Source organism: Podarcis pityusensis (assembly GCF_964106645.2).
Source record: "Podarcis pityusensis genome assembly, chromosome: 6".
Classification (NCBI taxonomy): domain Eukaryota; kingdom Metazoa; phylum Chordata; class Lepidosauria; order Squamata; family Lacertidae; genus Podarcis; species Podarcis pityusensis.
Genome location: NC_138030.1, coordinates 27,574,727 through 27,593,891, shown reverse-complemented (window position 1 = coordinate 27,593,891; position 19,165 = coordinate 27,574,727). Strand labels below are relative to the sequence as shown.

General features: G+C 41.4%; 1 protein-coding gene and 1 long non-coding RNA gene across 7 annotated transcripts in view; both read right to left on the bottom strand.

Moving 5' to 3' along the window:
• Window positions 1–1,115: 1,115 nt before the first annotated feature.
• Window positions 1,116–19,165, bottom strand: part of DLGAP4 (DLG associated protein 4) — a 332,308-nt gene continuing 314,258 nt past the window's right edge. For 5 of the 6 annotated variants that reach the window (XM_081009208.1, XM_081009210.1, XM_081009209.1 and 2 more), the window contains 6 exons: window positions 12,661–13,022; window positions 8,978–9,069; window positions 8,118–8,527; window positions 7,000–7,091; window positions 6,222–6,374; window positions 1,116–5,345 (listed from right to left, as the gene is read on the bottom strand). In XM_081009208.1, coding sequence (XP_080865334.1) covers window positions 5,127–5,345; window positions 6,222–6,374; window positions 7,000–7,091; window positions 8,118–8,527; window positions 8,978–9,069; window positions 12,661–13,022 — 1,328 coding nt within the window. In that variant the 3' untranslated portion in view covers window positions 1,116–5,126. Of the gene's footprint in view, window positions 5,346–6,221; window positions 6,375–6,999; window positions 7,092–8,117; window positions 8,528–8,977; window positions 9,070–12,660; window positions 13,023–19,165 lie in introns of those variants that run through there. The other variant, XM_081009213.1, reaches the window with a different exon arrangement.
• On the bottom strand, window positions 9,434–9,945 carry LOC308479009. The gene is made up of 2 exons (XR_013987419.1): window positions 9,859–9,945; window positions 9,434–9,643 (listed from the first exon to the last, which is right to left on the bottom strand). It is a non-coding gene; the product is annotated as an uncharacterized lncRNA (long non-coding RNA).

Genomic DNA, 19,165 nt, shown 5'->3' with positions numbered 1-19,165 from the left:
GACCAAAGCAGAGGAGGTTAGTCACTGCCAGCCTTTAGGAGTAAGTTTCCTCCTCTGATGGTCTGAAGGGCGTTGGAGAGGGGACCTGGGTGCACCCCTGGACCCAGCTAAATTGGGTAAAATCTGGACCATTGACCCCAGTCTCTCATAACAAGAGTTTTCTTAGACTGGCCAATACACACTGGACTGAGCAGCCACTTGATGTTGGAAGGCTGCAGAAGGCAGGAGATTGATAAAAGATCCCAAATCAAATATAATAAATGCAAAAAGAATGTAGATTAAAATAATCCTAGGTTCTCTTAAAGACAAACTTGGATGGGTGTTTTTTTTTCAGGGTGGGGGAAGCCTATGCAAATTCATGCACATTCAGGAGGATCTATTTTCATTGTACTGTATCTTAACTCCTTGGTAGAAACAAAGCATCTGTCTGTGTGTGTGTTCTCCCTGTCCTTTGGGGAGAGGGAAGGGTGATTCGGGGAAAGGGGGAGAGAAGAAACCGGAGATGATTCCTAACATTCTAAACAAGCCCATGGGCTGGAAAGGGTTGGCAACCCTTATTACGGAAGCATGCTGGAAAAAGCCTGCATCAAAAATTAATCTAAGCATCCTCATTCCACACATCAGACAATAGTTAATTGTAGGTGGCCAACATGAACTTTTGCAGAAATCAAAACATAATTCTGCTCTGCATTCTCAGGACTATCACTCGGGGTCTTCCATTACTTCCTATTCCTCTTACATTTGATCTTAAAGATCACCGCTCTTTGAAGAAGAGCAACAAGCTAAGTCGCCATCCTTTGTGAACTAAGCAGCTCTTCTGAGTGTGCTCTGAGACAGTGGCCAGAGATGGACCCATGCCTCACTGGAAATGCTACACTCAGCCAATAAAATGATCTCAAAGTCAGGGTAGGGAAAAAGATATAATTACATTTGAGAAGATTGCAGCAGCACTTCTTACCTGGCTTCCTGTGTTTCAAGTGGGTAATAAGCAGAACCAAACTGAGTTTACACTCTGGTATTACAATATCCATAGGAAAAAAGAAAAAGAACACCCAACTGTGTTAGATTACCATGCAAGTCAATAAACATGAGTTTATAAAATGCTCTGACCAAGGTTATTTTTATTTTATTATTAATGATTGATTTGGTCATGCCCTCACGGGTGACAAAAAACATTCCCTAATCTAACTAAAACCCTTGGTTGTTTTAGAAACATGATTTCCCCATCCCCACTTTACTTGTTGTATCTGGTTGCCTGCTCTAGAATGGAGTTCAGAGAGTAAAGATCACAAACTGCAAGAGACTGAGGCGTAAGGGCACAAAAGAGGCACCTTTCTTTGTTTTACTGTCGTTTACAATGGCAGCAAGGTTCCCATTACAAGACGTTGGGCCGCTGGGTCTAGATACAAGGTTTTTTGTTTCATTTTCTTTAAAAAAATATTGCCACAAAGTTAACCACTACGGGGCTAAGCAATTCTTTCTTCCTGCCCCCCCCCCCCCGCTATAAAACTAAGGGAAGCAGGTGAAATCACTTTGGGGTGGGGGGAGGGTCACCTTTTTTGCTTTCATAGTTGGAAAAACAAAATCATGTTATCGATCAAAGCACTATGGACATTGGTTTTTACATCCTCAGAATTATTAGATAATCAGAACTATAAAAGCATTTTTGGAGCAGTTTCACCAAACAGGGGCATCTCAGTGATGGTTCTTTTTGGGTTGTTTCTTGAGGGGAAAACTCCCCCCTGACCCATAATCTTTCTCCAGAACTATTGCTACAAGGGATGAGTATGTCACAACAATCTTCCTAGCCTTGTTACTGGGACCAAACCTGTTCCTTTCTTTGCATGGTGCGGGAAGAGAAGACTGGACCAATATAAGGAAAGCTGAATCAAATGAATTTTGCAATCTACTTAACAGGCCTCACCTTATTGAGGGCAGGCACTGGGTGCATCTTCATTACACCCATGCAGTAGTCTTAAAAGCTCCATTTAACCAAGCTGCTAACTTTCATGGCGCACAGAGGCACAAATAAAATTTAACAGGTTTGGAAGTTTGTGTTCCAGAAGCAAGGTTGTTGTTGTTCTCCCTCTCCCACCTACTGGGCCCCCTGCTTTCTGTCCCCTGCAGATACTGTAGAGATCTGGGTGTCTGGAAAGACAATTGTTTCATCCCTGGATGCAAAGGTTTCTGTCACGAAGAGGGTAGTATTAATGAACTACCAAACGTAGGTCATTTGCTACCTTGTCACTCTATTAGGTAAAACTAATTTGTACATAAAGCACTTAACTCAGACTGGGTGAAGAAGTCTCCTGCAGAGGTGGGAGGTCTATCAAAGCAAAGGACAATTGATAGTTACACTGATCCAGCCACTGCAATGTTTATGCTTCTATGCCAGTTCATGCAAGTGATATCCATCTTTCAGTGCTGTCTTGCAGCTCAAGAAGCAGTGACTACTAATTACACTACTTAAAAAAAACACAGAAGAAAGAATGCTCAGAGCTATAAAATGAGGTGAAGGTTTATTGAAATCCAGTCACTTGTAAAACCAGCCAACTGCTTTTGCTTTGATCTCACCCCACCAACTAGATGAAAGCCCACACCTATTTCCTACCTATGGTTAGCAAAGCTGAAGACCTCCGGAGAGATCTCTGTTCATGACTCAAGCTTCCTTCACAGTGTCTTTTGAATCCAGTACCACTTCTATTCTTATTGCGACAGACTGAAGCCACTTCACACACCTTTTTTAGGTGTACACATAAAACACTTTTTGAATACACCTAAGATATAAAAAGGACAAATGTGGTAAATACATGGGTTGTGTGGGTAGACATGCCAGAGAACAGGGAATCAGTCGTGTTCTCGTCTATGTATACATGTGGGGGGAAACATTTGTTTGCTGCTACATAATTAGAAGCAGCAGCACTGAGGCAGGGGAAGTGAAAGGTCGCTTAGGCTGCCGTCCATAAAAACCAATTAAGGTGGATGTACGTAGATTTAACATTTAATCCCATTGACTTCAAGCGGGAATCTCCGAGCTAAAAGACACTCACCAACAACTGAGTCCATCAAGCAATTACCTGCCTAATTCCCGAGATTGCTGCCTTTGGAAACGTGAGTAAAACAAGTAGCATTCCACACATTTCAAATTTTAATACAAAGAACTGTGAAAGTCAGCCATTTGTTTCAAAAGTCAGTCAAGGACTGTCTACCATTGTTATAAAGACATTTGAGGTAGGGGAAGGGAAAAGAGGGAAATAAATCAAGCTTGATTTGAAGCCACGGTCTATATGGCCAAGCTTCCACAGGTTACAAAAATGCACATTATGTGGGCAGCTGGAGAAATCTGTAACACTCTCTATGCATAGACACTGTACACAGCATTCACTGACATGATTTAAGTTGTAGCGTTTTATCTTCACCTCCTTAAATTACTAATGCACCAGAATAAAATTCCTTTGGAGTTTTGACCACCTGAACAACTTCTATCATCTTCCAAAATGGTAGTGCACAGCTTTCAGACAAATGCACACTTTTTTTTGGTGGGGGGAGGGGGAGGAGGGGGCACAAGGTGGTGGGCAGAGGAGAAAGTTGGAACTGGCTATTTGACTCCTGGCTCCACAAAATGAGGCCAAAATGGGAGAGGAGAAAGAGAGGAGGGTCAAACTGAAGGTTGATGACAGCATCCCCAAATAAGATGGGACACAGAGGGGTGGGATGGGCAAGAGGAACCTGAAAATATGCAGGGTATATATTTTTGCACACACTTTTACACACATCTAGCTATAGTACATGTAAAAATATATGCTATACATACACCCACCCTCACCGAGGTGCTTTTTAAAGACACCCTCTGAATGCGTGCATGTGTGAATGGGTACGCATGTGTGCGTGTGTGTGTGTACGAGTTAAATATACAGATCCTACTAAGTGTATATGTGCATATGTACACATACATACAGGTGGGCAGGCAAACTGCCAAGTCTCCATCAGCTACCTCCTCTTTGATTTTCTGTACAAAAGCCATTGTCCTCCACTTGAGAATATTACACACCCCTTTGATACAAGTCCCTCCCTTTGTGTAGCAGCTGCTTTCTTATACACAGATCTTTGCACACACAAAAAAACACACATAAAAATTGCGGGGGGGGGGGGATTGTAGGAAAGAGAACAGAAGAGTGTGGGGGGAACCTATGAATCCATGCTGTATTTCTGACTGAGCACCCTGTGCGGGAAATCTTTCTGTTGCAGCACCATTCAAGGGAGTGTGCACAGGCCACAACAACTATCTTATTGCACTTGTTTTGCTTCCAGGCTGTGTTAACATCCCACTCCATTTACATCCCACAGATCTTACCCTCACTTTACATAATTAAACCAAAGCCCCACTGCCACCCACCCCACCCCGGGCCACCTACTCCCAAACCCACCTCTAAGGGAAAACAATACATAATAAAATCAAAAGGCTGCTCGCTAGCAGAGTGCAACAACAGCACACACTGAACAGGGTGTTTTCTTCTGGAGCTCTGTGGAAGATTTTACTTCTAACACAGTAAACGACACCATGCAGAAAAAGGATGACAAAGAAAGGGGAGCTAAGAACTATAGAACAGGAGAAAAACTAGGAGCAGGAGTAGAACGAGAGCAGAGAGGGGGAAAAGAAAGACTTTGTGGACGGGAAGACAGAAAGAATACAGTGAGGAGAAAAAAGCGCAGCATGGCAAGTGCCCAAGGCTTTGTTTCAATTTTTGTCCATTTCATGTAAACAAGCTAATAATTCTCCTTAGATAGAACAAGTAAAAAGGTTGCAGTTCCAAGTCTGAAGGGCTGTGTTTCCAAGAGTCTGTTCCACCACACCACAGCCAGTGTGAAACAGGGTGGGAGAGAGAGAGAAAAACCCAAACCACAGAAGCAGGAAGGGATTCTCCTTCAAAATTTTCATTACTTAAAGCTGGAGAGGGGGGAAAAAAGAAGAAGAGAGAGACAGACAGAGAGATAGCCAAATTGGGAGCCCTTTGTACGATTGGCTCTGTGTCTCTAGACCAAATAAATCGCACTAAATTTAGTGAACCTTATTTTTCCTTTTTAATGGCATGAAAAAGAGTGTGTTTTCTTCCTCTTCCCCTTGCTCAAAGACGGGTCTGTGCCTCGGGAACGTAGATTTCAATGCTGTCCGCGCTCTCGGTGGCAGAGTTCTGCCGGACTGAGGCAGCGCGCTTGGCTGCCATGAGGCGCTTGCGGGCTTCCTGGCGCTGTTTATCCACCGAGTCAGAGGCCTTGTCCCGGTTCAGCTGGGATTTAGGTTTGGCTGGCTTCTTTGGCACAGGAGGGGGCGGCTTCTTCTCTTCCTTCAGGGAAAAAAGAACAGCAAAACGTTAAAAGGAACTGCAGGCAGATCTGTTCTCTTCCTCAACAGTTTTGTCTAAAATCAAAGTTCTGTGCCAAAAATTTAGGCCCATAGGTTTGGTTGTTTTAAAAAAAATGCTGGTAAGTAATGTGAACGCATTCAGTTTTGGTATTAGAACCACTGGAATTCACAAAGTAAGGTTCCCTTGACTCACAACTGAGAGAAAATACAGTTGGGGCTTAAATAGGCTATTTGCAGTAAAGTAGCATCAATTTACATCATTCACTAGTGCTACAATTATGCCTTGTGCACCCTATAGGAGCACAGATCAGAACTGAGATGGGAAACATGGGGAGGGAGATTTGGACAGGAGGATCTGACTTTTAAACTAGCATTTTTACACCAATTTTCTTATACCATTTCAGAATGGTCTAAACACTTTCTACTATTTTCCCCCTTGTCAGGGGAAAACACAGACTCCTGCAGTCTGTGTTAACAGCAAACAGGGAATATATCAAAACTTTCTACAACAACCTCTAAATTTTGCAAGATGCCTGAGGACCGCAATATACGCAACATTATTATTTTTTGTATTTGGTCTCATTTTTGTAAACTGCCTTGGAAGCATGTGCAGTATGTGTGTGTGCATGTGAATTTTGAAAATCAAATAATAAATAAAACAAAAACTGATCAGGCACATTTACTGGAAGCAAATCCCATTGGTTAGAGCAGCAGGTTTAACTTCCAAGAAACCTCTTAGGATTATGCTGTAAATTAAGCTACCTGGCACAGACCAAGCCACTTTTCTTCTCTTTTCAAATGCTCCACCTGAACTTGTGCTGCTAAGCACCGTTTCTTTATAATGCTCCATGCTCACCTTCTTCTCCGGTGGCTCCGTTAACTGCCAGCCATTAGCCTTTAGGTGGTACAGCTCATCAAATTTCATGCTGATGTCTTCGATGGACAATTGTAAGAGATCCCAAAAACCAGCAAGGTCTTGTGCTGTGGGCCTGGGATTGGAATTGGGGTTCTGACAGAAAGAGAATGTGAATGAAAAACCACAGCGTTGCAACTTCTACTGTACACTTACACAGCAATTCAGGGTTAATGTTGAAGATGAGACTTGAAGGTTGTTTTTAAGTTCACGTGGAAACGTCTGAATCTCCTGGCTGCATTCAACATAGCACTAAAGCCGGAAACTTATCTTCTCTCTCCCCCTGCCCCTCCGCTGCACTGCAACATTGGAAACTCTTAACTGCCTGCTGCAGATCCGTATACTTTTCAAGTACAATTTAACATAATTTGTTTCTCCTGGTTTACTTGGTCAAATCTGTGGCTGCCTCAATCACAGCAATGTCCTCACATATCCTCTTTGATCTACATTACCATTTGGTTTTAAGTTTTTTTTTTTTTTTTTTAAACCCATTTAACACTGGTTGTATGTGGATTGGTACTGGGGAAGAGACAACTCATCCAGGAGTCTCTCTGGGATGGGAACATGGCTGAGTTAAAAAACTGCACTGAGGTACTTGGCAGAAGAGAACTGTAGGCACACTGCCACATTTTTTCCTTCCTATGCAAAAGCCTAATAAGTGACCAAATACTCCCCCCGCTTGGACACAATTTATAGCAATTACAGAGATTTCCACACTCACCAAGTTTTGGTCACAGAGGCCACGGAATTGCTGGAACTTCTGTGACATTAGTAATTGTGCACTGCCCACTGCACTGAGGACTTTGCCTAAGACTGAATTAGAAAGGTATATTTTAGAAGATGAAGTGCTTTGGAAAACAGAACATATAAGGATATTTGAGGTGAGAGTGGCTCCCTTTGTCCTTCAGATTTATCTTCCTTTCCCTTCAGTAACCAAAGTGTTTTTCATTCGGAGCCATTAATGACAAGCCATTAGAAATGACTCATGGCTCCTTTGTGAGGGCATGTTTTGTTAGCCCTTGTTCTACTGCCAACAGCAATACCCTGTACAGCAGCCACCATCAGGAATGGCAGACAGCCATACTGCTGCCAGTTTCTTTGTTTGTAATACAGTGCTAGTGAAGTCTAGCAGGGATAGCGAGAAGCCTTATTTAATATTCTCCCAAAGGCCCCTCCATAGCATTTGAGGACACAACGCCATCAAAGAGCCCAAGATCTCTGAGTGCAATTTACCCTCATCACAGATTTGTGAGCAACAGCTTTCTATTTGCTAGCCTATCTCCACCCAACACTGACTTCATTTCAGTTTTACCAGGTGCAGTGTTTTGGTTGTTTTTTTTAAGTCACACATAAAAACGTGGAGTTTTTGAATACATCCCTTATGTGTTCCAAAAAAATGACGCTGAAGTCCTCTGTCTACCCACTCTGCAGCCACATTTAAAGGTCTCAAGAGAGCACTCTCATTCAGGCTCCATTTACACTTTAATTTCCTCAGAATAGGGAATAGAGTGACATAGCTAAACGTGATCTCAAGGAAAATTAGATAGAAGATTCTCTCTATAGTATCACTTAAAACAATGAAGTGGAAAACACATCTGAAGAAACTACGGATTGTTGCCACTGTCCCTACAATATTGAAGAAAAACAGAATTTGAACAAGGCTCCCTACTTCCTTTCTCTACAAGATCCCCAGTAAAAAAATACGAAGTGTTCCTTTCAGTAAGTTGCTATTTGGGCCCAGCCTCACACTCATTCATGAACACTGTGCCAGGAAAAGATTTCATCATTTCAGACTGAAATCTCCTTTACCACCAGAGTCAGTTTATTATCCATACCAACCTTCTTCAGAGAGATTATTCTCTTTGGTCTCTTGGTCCATCTGACGACACCATCCTTCTAACCTTTCAGTCTCCGCCTGCAGCAGCTTCTGAAACCAATACCCGTCCCTTCGGCAAGCTCCCGGCTGTGTTGGTTCTGATGGAGTGTTGGTGGATGTTTCAAGCCAGGGGTCCGGAGGAGGAAGAGAGGAAGGCTCTAGGGCTGGGTCATTGCTATCTCCATAGGAGAGGTTTCTCTTGATCTGGGAGGGCGTGGCTGTTTGCCTCGTACTGGAATCAAGGCTGTTGGAGTTGTTGCATGGGGGGCAATCAGCAAGGCTTCTCTCAGGTGATTTACAGGTAGAGTTGTTCGGTTCTTGTGAATCAGAATCTGTATCCTGCTTGGCTGACATGCTGTGAGAGTGGCTGTTGCTACAAAGAGAAGGAGGGAAAGAGAGAGAATCAGAGAAAGCAGCCCTTGAGGAGGGCCGATTCGTTACTTGGCACACAGACACAACGATCTGCATCTGTTCGGGGCACCTGCAGCTGAGCTGCGTTTCCTTGCCCCGTTCCTCTCTGCACACAGACACACACGCACACATGCAGACAGACAAAATTATAAGGTTGCCTGCTCACTGCAATAGGCCATCCAAACAAAAAGACTGGCACACATCTATAATTACATTTCCAGTTCTATTTTTATTTTATTTTTTTATTCCAGGTTTCCAATGATTCACCTACATTACTAAGCCAACATGCTACTACTGGGAGAGGTGCTCAGTGATTTGAGGCAGGAAAAAAGAAAGAGGGAACTAAACTATAAAATGGGAAACTGCAGCTGGACGAGGTTTTTTTTCAAAAAAGCCTGCGTCTTCCACTTACCGCCACTCGTCCTCTACCTGTACCCCGATGGACTGGAATTTGGTGGCTGATGGAGGGGGCTCCTCTTTTGCCACTGGCTGAAGGCAGTCAACCTTATTAACAAAAAGATACAAACAAAAAAAACAAAAACACAAAAACTTGCTGCTAGAATTCACATTTGAAGGAAGGAGGCATGCACGCACACAAACACACACACATGCACTGGTCATGCAGACACCACACATCAAAAGGCAGCACATTTTCTTTTCTTCCTTTTTAGCCATGGAGATGGGGAGAGAGAGAGGGAGGGAAACGAGGCTGCTGGCGCCATAAACCAGGCCAATGCCATCCTATCTAAAGCTAATTTCAAGGCTGTTGCCATTCGCAGTAGATTTTTGTTTAGTCAGGGATTTTTAACTGAATAGTTATGCATCTGTGATGTGAAATTTTAAACTGCTTTTATGTTTACCTTTGGAATATAAAATTCTTATACTTTCTAGGTGAGATGATCCTAGAGGGAACTTTAGAAGCACTGGGATGAGGCAAAACAGAACTCTGAATAGGAATATTGGCTTTATTACACAGTTATTTGTTTATTCATACCCTGCCTTCTTCCCTGATGGGACTCAAGGCAGCTTATGGATAAAAACAAGAACCACTATTGTTCTTGTATAGATGCCAGGTGAACTTGCTACAGTCATACCTTGGGTTGAAGTAGCTTCGGGGTGAGTATTTTCGGGTTGCGTGCTGCAGCGACCCGGAAGTAACGGAGCGCGTTACTTCTGGGTTTCGCCACTCGTGCATGCACAGACGGTCAAAATGATGTCACGCGCATGCGGGTTGCGTTCGCTTCAGGATGCGAACGGGGCTCCGGAACGGATCCCGTTCGCATCCAGAAGTACCACTGTATTAGGAAGAAGGCACAAAGATGCCATATTTATCCTATCCTTCTGCTGCATATTATTTAGACTGTTTTAAGTGGCTGGAGTTACAGATGGGTAGCCGTGTTGGTCTGCCATAGTCGAAATAAAAAAATTCCTTCCTGTAGCACCTTAAAGACCAACTAAGTTAGTTCTTGGTATAAGCTTTCGTGTGCATGCACACTTCTTCAGATACACAGCTGTGTATCTGAAGAAGTGTGCATGCACACGAAAGCTTATACCAAGAACTAACTTAGTTGGTCTTTAAGGTGCTACAGGAAGGAATTTTTTTATTAAGTGGCTGGAGTGTAAGTTGGTATAAAGGAAAGGTTTTAATATTTTGATATTATACTTACAGCTGCTCTTAAAAGGACATTTTAAAGATGGCATTTCTCTGTAATTCCCCATCTATTCACCAAGTATTTGGGAATGGGATGGGAAAAAACAAACAACCCAGAGGGAACACAAGTTATTGCTTGCATAAGGAAGAATCAGTGTCAAGGTAGTACTCAGAACTGATGTAGACCTCAGCAATGCAACAATTTATAGCTCCATTTAAAGACTTTTGGTGAAGGCGAAGTGACTGCATCAAAGCTCCCAGCAGGCAAAGCAATGCAAATAAAGTGTGAAAAAGACAGTATAGCACAGACTGGTGTTATGCCTTGTAGGCGGAGATAACTTCCTAGCTTCAAAGATGCCAGCAGCTTTAGCCAATATGAATTGGCATAACCTTTGGCTATCTAAACCCAACACAGTTTTCCTTTAGTGCTTGTATTTGCGCCAGTGCACTTCTAGGAGCACAAAACTGTATTCCCATGTGTACTGTAAATAGGCAGAGGGCAGGATAGAGAGGAAAGGAGAATTGGTACAGCATGTCTCAGAGGGATGTGACTGATGCAGGATAGAGGAAGTACACAGTTTCAAGCTTCCAACGTGAAATGTGAAGAAAAGGTGCAGGTAACTAATAATAATGGTGGAGTGTTTTACAGAGTGTGGGAAAGAAGCAGCTTTGCTAGCGCCCTGTTGTAAAGAGCTACACAAGTGCTTCTGCAGTTGTGATACAGCAATTGTACTACTACATAAGCTATTTAAATTATTCTTTAAAAAGCCAACTAAGTGTTAACATAAAATGGAGTGGGGACATAGGACAGTTCTATTATGTCACAGGCATTATCCAATGGGTGCCTGTGATACCAGTATCTTCACAATCATCATCTCAGTATCTTCACAACAGAAGCACTAACTTGTCTTTCTGCTGCTAGATTTGGTGAGATTTCATTGATTTGTGGAGTTGGAAGGGCCCCTGTGGATCATCTAGCCTAACCCTCTGCAATGCAGCAATATGCAGCTGTCCCGTACAGGGACTGAACCTGTGTTTTCATTCACTGTTGTTTCATGCTTGCATTTTAATATTTGCTTTTTTATTTTAATACTATTGTTAACCTGCTCTTGAAGGCTCCTTTTAGGTGGATGAAGCAGGGTACAAATTATCTCATGAATAAACAAGCCTGGAGGTAATGTGCCTGGATCCTTTGTAACAAGTGAATAACTGTATGCTTTCTCTGCTTAAGAAGCATCTACTCTATGGAAAACAATATTTTAAAAAGAAGAATACTCTTTCCTCCTGTAATGAGACACGAACAAACTGTGTTTTCAGCCTCTGCTTATAACGTTTCCATTTATCCCGGACGTTTCTAGCATGTCGCTGGCCACTGTGTAATTCTGCCAGATCTGTTTTATTTGTATTTTTTGCTGTGTAAGATTTCGTATTTGTATCTTGTTGTACACTGCTATAGTTGGTTTTTTTTAATGAAGCAGTTGATAAATATTCTGAATAAATAAATAAGTTGGGTAACCTAGAAATATTCATTGTTCGAAGACCAACACACAAAAGGTTTTGTGCAGTAAAGAACATGTATTTGTCGAAGTTAATCTGTTCCTGCTAACAACAATTGGATTTGCACTCAGGTACTTTCTTACTTGGGTGAGCACAAGTCTTTGGATCAGCATGGGAAGCAACTGCAAAGCTTCCAGTAAGGAAGGAATGCATAGCTGTTCTGGAAATCTGACAGCAGAAGGCAGAACATTACTTACTTTTTAAATGTTCCCCAAAGTAGCTTTCTTTTCTGCATCATGTACAGCAGTGCATGCATTCCTGACCTTTAACAATGCCATTAGATTCCCTGTGAATTTACAGGAAATCCAGGAACCAAAGAATCGTTATTTGACAGAAAGCCAATGAAATTGTATGTTTAAGTACTTAGTCTGCCACTTCCACAATATTTGAACTTGCATGTGTTTTTGCAGAATTCTGCAATCAGAACATTTGCCATGCAAAAGTCGAAATCTTACTGAATAACAGCCAAGGTTTATTACACTGTGTGTGGCATATAGGAAATTGATTTTTCTTAATAAGGTAAACTTCTCTTGATTTAGAACTGGGTTGATTTAATTGCACAATGCACATCTTAGGATAGGGCTGAACCCTGTGATTCTTTAGCATGTCTGCCCTGTAAACACCTCTCTCTTATGGGCTTCAACAAGTGGACTCGTGGTGCTACCAATACGTGGGGGTTATCAAAGAAGAATTTTCCTACAGGCCTGTTCGCTATATATGCCTTAATTAATTTCTTCTCAAGTGCCCCTGGACTTTTATAAAGTCAAAGTTCAGCAGAGGCACACCAAGCGGGCACAGATGCCAGAGCAGTGAAGCAAGGATGCACATGTAAAAATGGTTACATTAAGAACATCTTCTAGTGCTAATGAGAACAAACAATTCCATACTTGTATTCCTATAGATGACAGCTTCCTTTTGGGGATATTCTCCACCTTTGGCTCCTCACTTGTCAGGGTCCCCTTGTCGCTCTTCAAGGTTGCATTTTTCTGGGGTAACTCAGGAGGCTCCCTGGCTGGAGGCACAATGCTCCCTCTTGTCACGCTGGGTGGTCTGGTGCTGTCTAAGCTATCCGAGGAATTGCTCAGTCCCGACTGGCTGTTGACCTCGCTCTTGTGGTCCTGGTTGTCCAGGTAGTTGTCTTGTGCCGATTCGGTGCTGCTCTGCACGGTGACAGAGATGAACGGCTTTGAGGTGGTCCGAGGTGGGACTGGTGGCGGTGTCTTTTTATAGCCCACTAGGCATGCCGAACCTGCGACAGCGGCAGCAAGAAAGTGTGGAGGGAGAGAAGGGAAGCAGAAGATGGAAGAGAAAGCAGCAAAAACCCAGTGAGTTGAGAGGAAAGGCAAATTGGTCACAATGTTTAGAGAAGCTAACAAGCATAGATGCAGAATAGGCCAGCCTATGCACGGAGCAGCCCAAAGCACATTAAATAGCCAGCACTACCCTGCTGTGAAATTCAAGAGGAACACCATAACACAGACTGGAAGATAATGGAAAAAGTGAGGAAGAACCCTCCAAAAAGCTATAAAGCAAGCCACACTTGAAAGGGGCTACACAGTAGTGGGGTGGAAGCCTGCAATTTTGCTTTATATATAAGGTCCTGATAAAACCACCTCTTGGTGTTTGAACCCATCAGTGGAAAGTTTCAGTATCTTGACCAACCTGGTACTTGGACCTAGAAAATGAGAAATGCCACAGAAAGATGCTGTGAGACACCAGCCATGCTCACTTTTGTTGAAAAACAATATTTTTGAGAAATAAAGCTCCAGGCTTACTAATAGCCACTCAAATTCTGGAGCTAGAACAACGGGGCATTCCACAACTTTCTTGATGTGGAACTTAAACTTCATATAATAAACTTGCTATATAGTTTCAGTAAATAACAAAGCATTTTGTAGTAGCTTAAAGACAAAAGAGCCTAATTGTGTGAACGGAATGACTTCCATTTACTCAATGGGACTTTCCTCCCTCTCCTCCCCCCTGCATGCCCCATGACCTCCTTGAATCTGCTCCAGAGGGTTGAGGGAACCTCTAAAACAGATTTAGGGGGCACATGGGTGAAGAGAGGGGGTGAACCTTCCATTGTGCAAGCAGAAACCCTTTCTGTGATGGAAAGCTCACCACAGAGCTACAATGAATGCAACTCGAATCCATTTTGATGAGGCCCAAGCTTTTGTGGGCTAGAGTCAACTTCGTCAGGTGCCAGCTTTCTTTAGCAGTAACTACAGAATCTCTGGTATAGACATCTGATGAAGTGGAATTATAGTTCTTGAAAGTTTATACTTTAATAAAATTCCTAGTCTGAAGGTATCACAATAATTCATTTTTTTTTCTATAAAAAGGCAGCTCCTGTCAGAAAGTGATCTCACAAATAAGATGGACTTAAATAAATAAATAATGCCACCAACACATCCATATTCTACCAGTTTTACATGGACCTGGATCTAAGCTAACTGAAAAGTGATGCACACGTGCTAAAATTTGAGAGCTTAGTGCATACTTGTAGGTGGGTGTCGCTGCAAGAGCTTATAAGGTGGATTCCAACTTCCTTTGGCAACAGCTACAGAATAGTTGGCATATAAAGTTAACCTAACAATAAAAGTCTTTACTCCTATCTAGGGACTATATTAAAATTACCTATATATTTTAAGCATGAAAACCTGTTTTTATTGTGAACCAGCTTCTTTGATTTTAATATTTTATGGTTTCAAATATGTATTTTGTATATTTTAAACAGGCTATGTGTATCTGAAATTATTTTAATCTTACTTTGTAAGTCAGCTCAAACATTTTATATAGAAAAATGTAGGATAAGCTACTGTTTTGCTTGTTTACTTCACAACTCTTCAGCCACTCAGTGGCCAACTCATTATGTATAATTATGTCCGAAGGCAGCTAACCTATGTTTTTTGTTGTTGCTGACTTGTTTCAATAAGCCGCAGTTAAGATTAACCATAGTTTTTCCAGGTTCAGACGTAAGGCTAAACTATGGTTAGATGAAAACAGTTTCCTTCTTTGGCTACACTGGAGAAAAAATAGGAGAGGTGGATCATTCAAGCACAAGCCTTGCCTTTTCAACAATAGCCCATAATTTATCATTATGTCCAAACACAACCTCCTAATCCAGTTGATATGAAATACTAGCCCCAAAGTTGTTTCTCTCTGAAGTAGCACCAGAAGACAGAGATGAATAAATGGAGAACATACTTGATATTGTTTGTAAGAATGGTTTGAGTGTAGGCAGTTGTACACTCTGTGCTTCAGTCCACTGAACTATGTGCATTGCATCCTGATTCTCCCTCTTAACAGTTAACTAAAGCAGTCAGTGCTGACAGAAACAGAGTCAAAACAGGACTACAGAGAAACAAGAGGGAATAAACTGTATACCTGGGTGACCTCCAAGACATACATTAAATTTATCGACCAATTCTGCCCCCACCCAAAGCCAGTCCAATGAGCATGCTCAGTAGTCCCAGAATGTTGCATGTCCGTTGTAAAAGCAAAGGTGGAAAGGAAAGAACAGAATTATTTGCTAGCTGCAGCCATGGCTGCCTAGAAGGAATTCTGAACAGGACACACCTGTGAGAAGAACACACACTGCAATATTTTGTTGCAGGCCACACCTATTTGAAGCCCTCATCTTTTCCCTGGTCTGTTTTCAGCATTCATTAAAAAGCGACCTTGCAGTACTCAAAGGGCAGTTATTACAAGGACTTTCCCAGGCAGATTACATAATGAATACTGCTTTTCCTCCTCATAATTAACTCTGAATAAATACTGTTTGTGGATGGTATTGAATATAAACTAGAAGAGGAGGAGGGAAATACACCTCAAAAGACTAAGGGAATTCTCAAATTGGAAAATGGCCCTTGGTAGATTTGTTATGGATGTAAAGCATACACAACTCATCTGCATTGGAAATATTTCTCCTTCCTGGGATGTTAACATAAATAGCCTCCCAATCATTCCTGCTCTTTAAGTCCTAAATGAGCACCTAAAGGGGGAAAATACTAAAATTAGGAAGCCAGAAGTGATTGTCCTTCCTCTCCTCACAGAGCCATCTATCTATTCCTCAGAATAATCTGCTTCAGAGCCCCAGAGGACATGAGGCCACAAGCCTGTGACAGAACAGCAAGGAAAGCATCTCAAACTTTTCATCAAAATATTAATGTCTAGCAAGTGTTTAGCTCAATACACAAGAGTCTGGTAAAATATGGTGTTCAAACTGAAGCCTCGGAAATAATCACCCCTATAGTTTGTACATACATACATACAGTTTGTATGAACAAATAATGGCTAATCAAAATAGTTTTATTTGTTAGCTATTCTCTAGCATTTAGTAGCTCAGAGGAGCACCTGTCTTATCCTCTATTTCATCTCTAAGTTCCAGAAGGTATCACCACAAGAAGTCAGTTACTGAGTAAACCTTTGGTCTACTGCATGCAGTAATAGTCCATCTAGCTTTCTTTTGGGTAGCGGCGTTCCAACTTCTTAGGTAAAGGTCATGTGGAGCCTTCCTACCCAATATCCAGGAGCTGGAGCTGCAGCATCAAACCTGGGATATTTTGCATGCAAAGCAGGTGATCTATTTTGCAATATGAAGTGTACTTTTAGCTGGCAAGAACTGGGTGGAACATCACAGGCTCATGGGATGTTTAAAACTCACAGATTTCCTTCACCAGCACTTGGGCCATAATGTCAGAAGCTACAGACATGAAGACTTAGTAATTCTGAATTCTTACTTTCTCTTAACTTTAGATAAGCACAACACTAGACTTATTCCAGTCAAATGAAATTTCTTTTAAACCTATATAAACAGGTTGCTTACTTTTGATATATATGCTGCTTAGCTATCTGTCATTTTTCTGGCAACAGCTATTTTCAGAAAATAGCACTTCAGAAGTTGGTACCATCTATTTCGATTAATTATTTCCAGGCATTCTTGGTTGCCTCCAGTCCTGGCCAACATTCAAAAGCTTGCTGGCAGCTGGCCAAGATTATTTGAATTTGTGTGTGAAGATGTTAAAAAAATGGTTTAATCTTTAAATAGCAGCGACTTCATATTAAACAAGTCAGCACAAGAATGCAGAACTAGTATGTATGTACCACACACCTTTTTTAAACAACAACAACAACAACAACAACAACAACCATAACCAAAGTTATATTTGCACAGTTCTTAATTTCTTGAAGTGTTTTACTGTAGCAGAGAACAAACTGGCAGTAGAACTTGGTTTTAAATCTAAAAGATTCGTTTGTTGCAAAGCATGGCAAGAGCAATGCTGCAGAGAAAGAAATGGGCTTTTTATCTGGAGCCAAGAGCATCAGTCAGCTTATTGAGGAACATTTGTTTACTTGGGCAAGAACTCAGTCACTCACAATCCAGGAAGACAGACACAGTTATGTGTGATGCTCAGTGCAATGAATGAACAAATAAGGAACCATAATTGTTTCAAAACAATTGCTGACCTGCATTATTCTGTTCTACCCAGTATCACAAACCCTTTGAGTTTGTAATGGTGGGTCACCAATATATTAAAAAGTAGATTTAAACCAATCTAGTCCCATGGTGGAAGTGGGATAAAATCTATACATGGTTGACTATTCCAGCATTACTGGATGATTAATTATGATGCCAGTTAAGTTCACTAGGTAGTTTCTACACTCTCATCCTTTATAAAGGAGGGACAGATACATGTTGCAAATGGGGGAAAGAGGAATTCAAAAAGAGCAATCCAAATAATCATAGGGATAGATTAATGCTTTAATCTTAAGCAGTCACCACCACACACAAAATGCAAACCAAGAAAGCACAAGCTACTCATTGCTCCTGTGTAGTATGTGGAATGATAACATGCACATCTTGCAAAAGCTAATTTACTGATATCTCCTAACAGCAGTTTGATCACATGCAGTTGACTTTGTAAAATCCCTCAAAATCCTAAAGGATATTGCAGTTTGATAATGAACGCTGTATCTTGCATTACACTTGAGACACAAGAATTTCAAGACATTCTGTCTCCACATGTGCATAGTTTACAAAGCCAGGTACTATTTTACACTATTTTACAGAGGACCCACTCACCTCTCCCCAAAAAGCCACACCGAAAAGAAACAAACTTTCTAGTTTAAAGACGATCGTAGATACAAGAACAAACACAGCTACAAAATAAACTCTAATACATTTGGGTTATATGGCACTTCAAAAGGTGAAAATGTAAAATTCAGGATGTATGACATTCCAGAATAATTTCTCAGGGAACACATTGGCTGCAAAATAACTTTTTGTATTGGGTTCATATCAAAATCTGACATATTCAAGAAGGATGTTGTGAGTTTTAGGGCTGGACTTCCAACTTAAATCTACAAAATGGTCCACGCATGATTGAATTGGCAAAAGTCTATTTAACAAGTTAAAAGTAGCCCTTGGGCATATTCAGATTTAACAATGTGAAACCCACTGACCTAAACATATCACTTGCAAAAATACGAAATTTAGACTTTTCCATTTGAAGGGCTTAGGTGTCTTTTATACAGTGTTTCATCTGTTCCACCCTAAGAATTACTGGTATGTCTGCTCTCCATTAGACACAGCAAAAACACTGCAAAGTATGCTGCACAATGGATTTCAAGCAAATTACTACCATAATGGCAATCCCCTCAGTACTCATACAGATAATATTATGCCATTTTGCAATGTTTGCCTCTTAATGCCCTCATCTGTAGAGTTGTACAGTGTTTCACTAAGGCTGTGATCCTAAACACAGCTACTTGACAATAAATTCCATCAAGATTTGCTTCTGACAGGTGTGCAAACCAGTGACAAATCTGGTATAAGGTATTTGATTTCCAGTGATGAGCTGCCCTTTGCTAAACCTGCTATTACAAGTTAAGATAACATAATGTGCAAGTAATGAGAGACTATTAAGAAGGTCACATTTCACATGGATAATTTGCTCATATTCAAGGAAAATGATAGCCTTCATTCTGATGGGACTGATTTCAGGGAATCCAAATGCTTGCTTGAGCTTGGAACAAACCCATGTACCTTTTAACCTCATGCCACCTTGCAGGCACTTTACTATTTTTTGCTGCAATGGCTTGGTACCCCTTTAATCAGATGCAGATTATTCAAAGGTTTGGCTCTGCCTGCAAGTCAAACAAACAGGGTGCACCCTAAGCATTCTTGATTCCATTCATCTTTCTGTGAAGTGGATTGTTAGGCAACTGGTACAGAGGCTGGGAGACTTAATAGAACATTAGAATGCAAAGGTCCTCTTTATAATACAATGTGTTCCTTGTAGCAACCACCCACAGAGATGGATACAAGGTGGCAAGTGCTTAAAAGGTGTGCTGGTTTGTTGTGTGGTCTAAACAAGCTAGTGTTATATT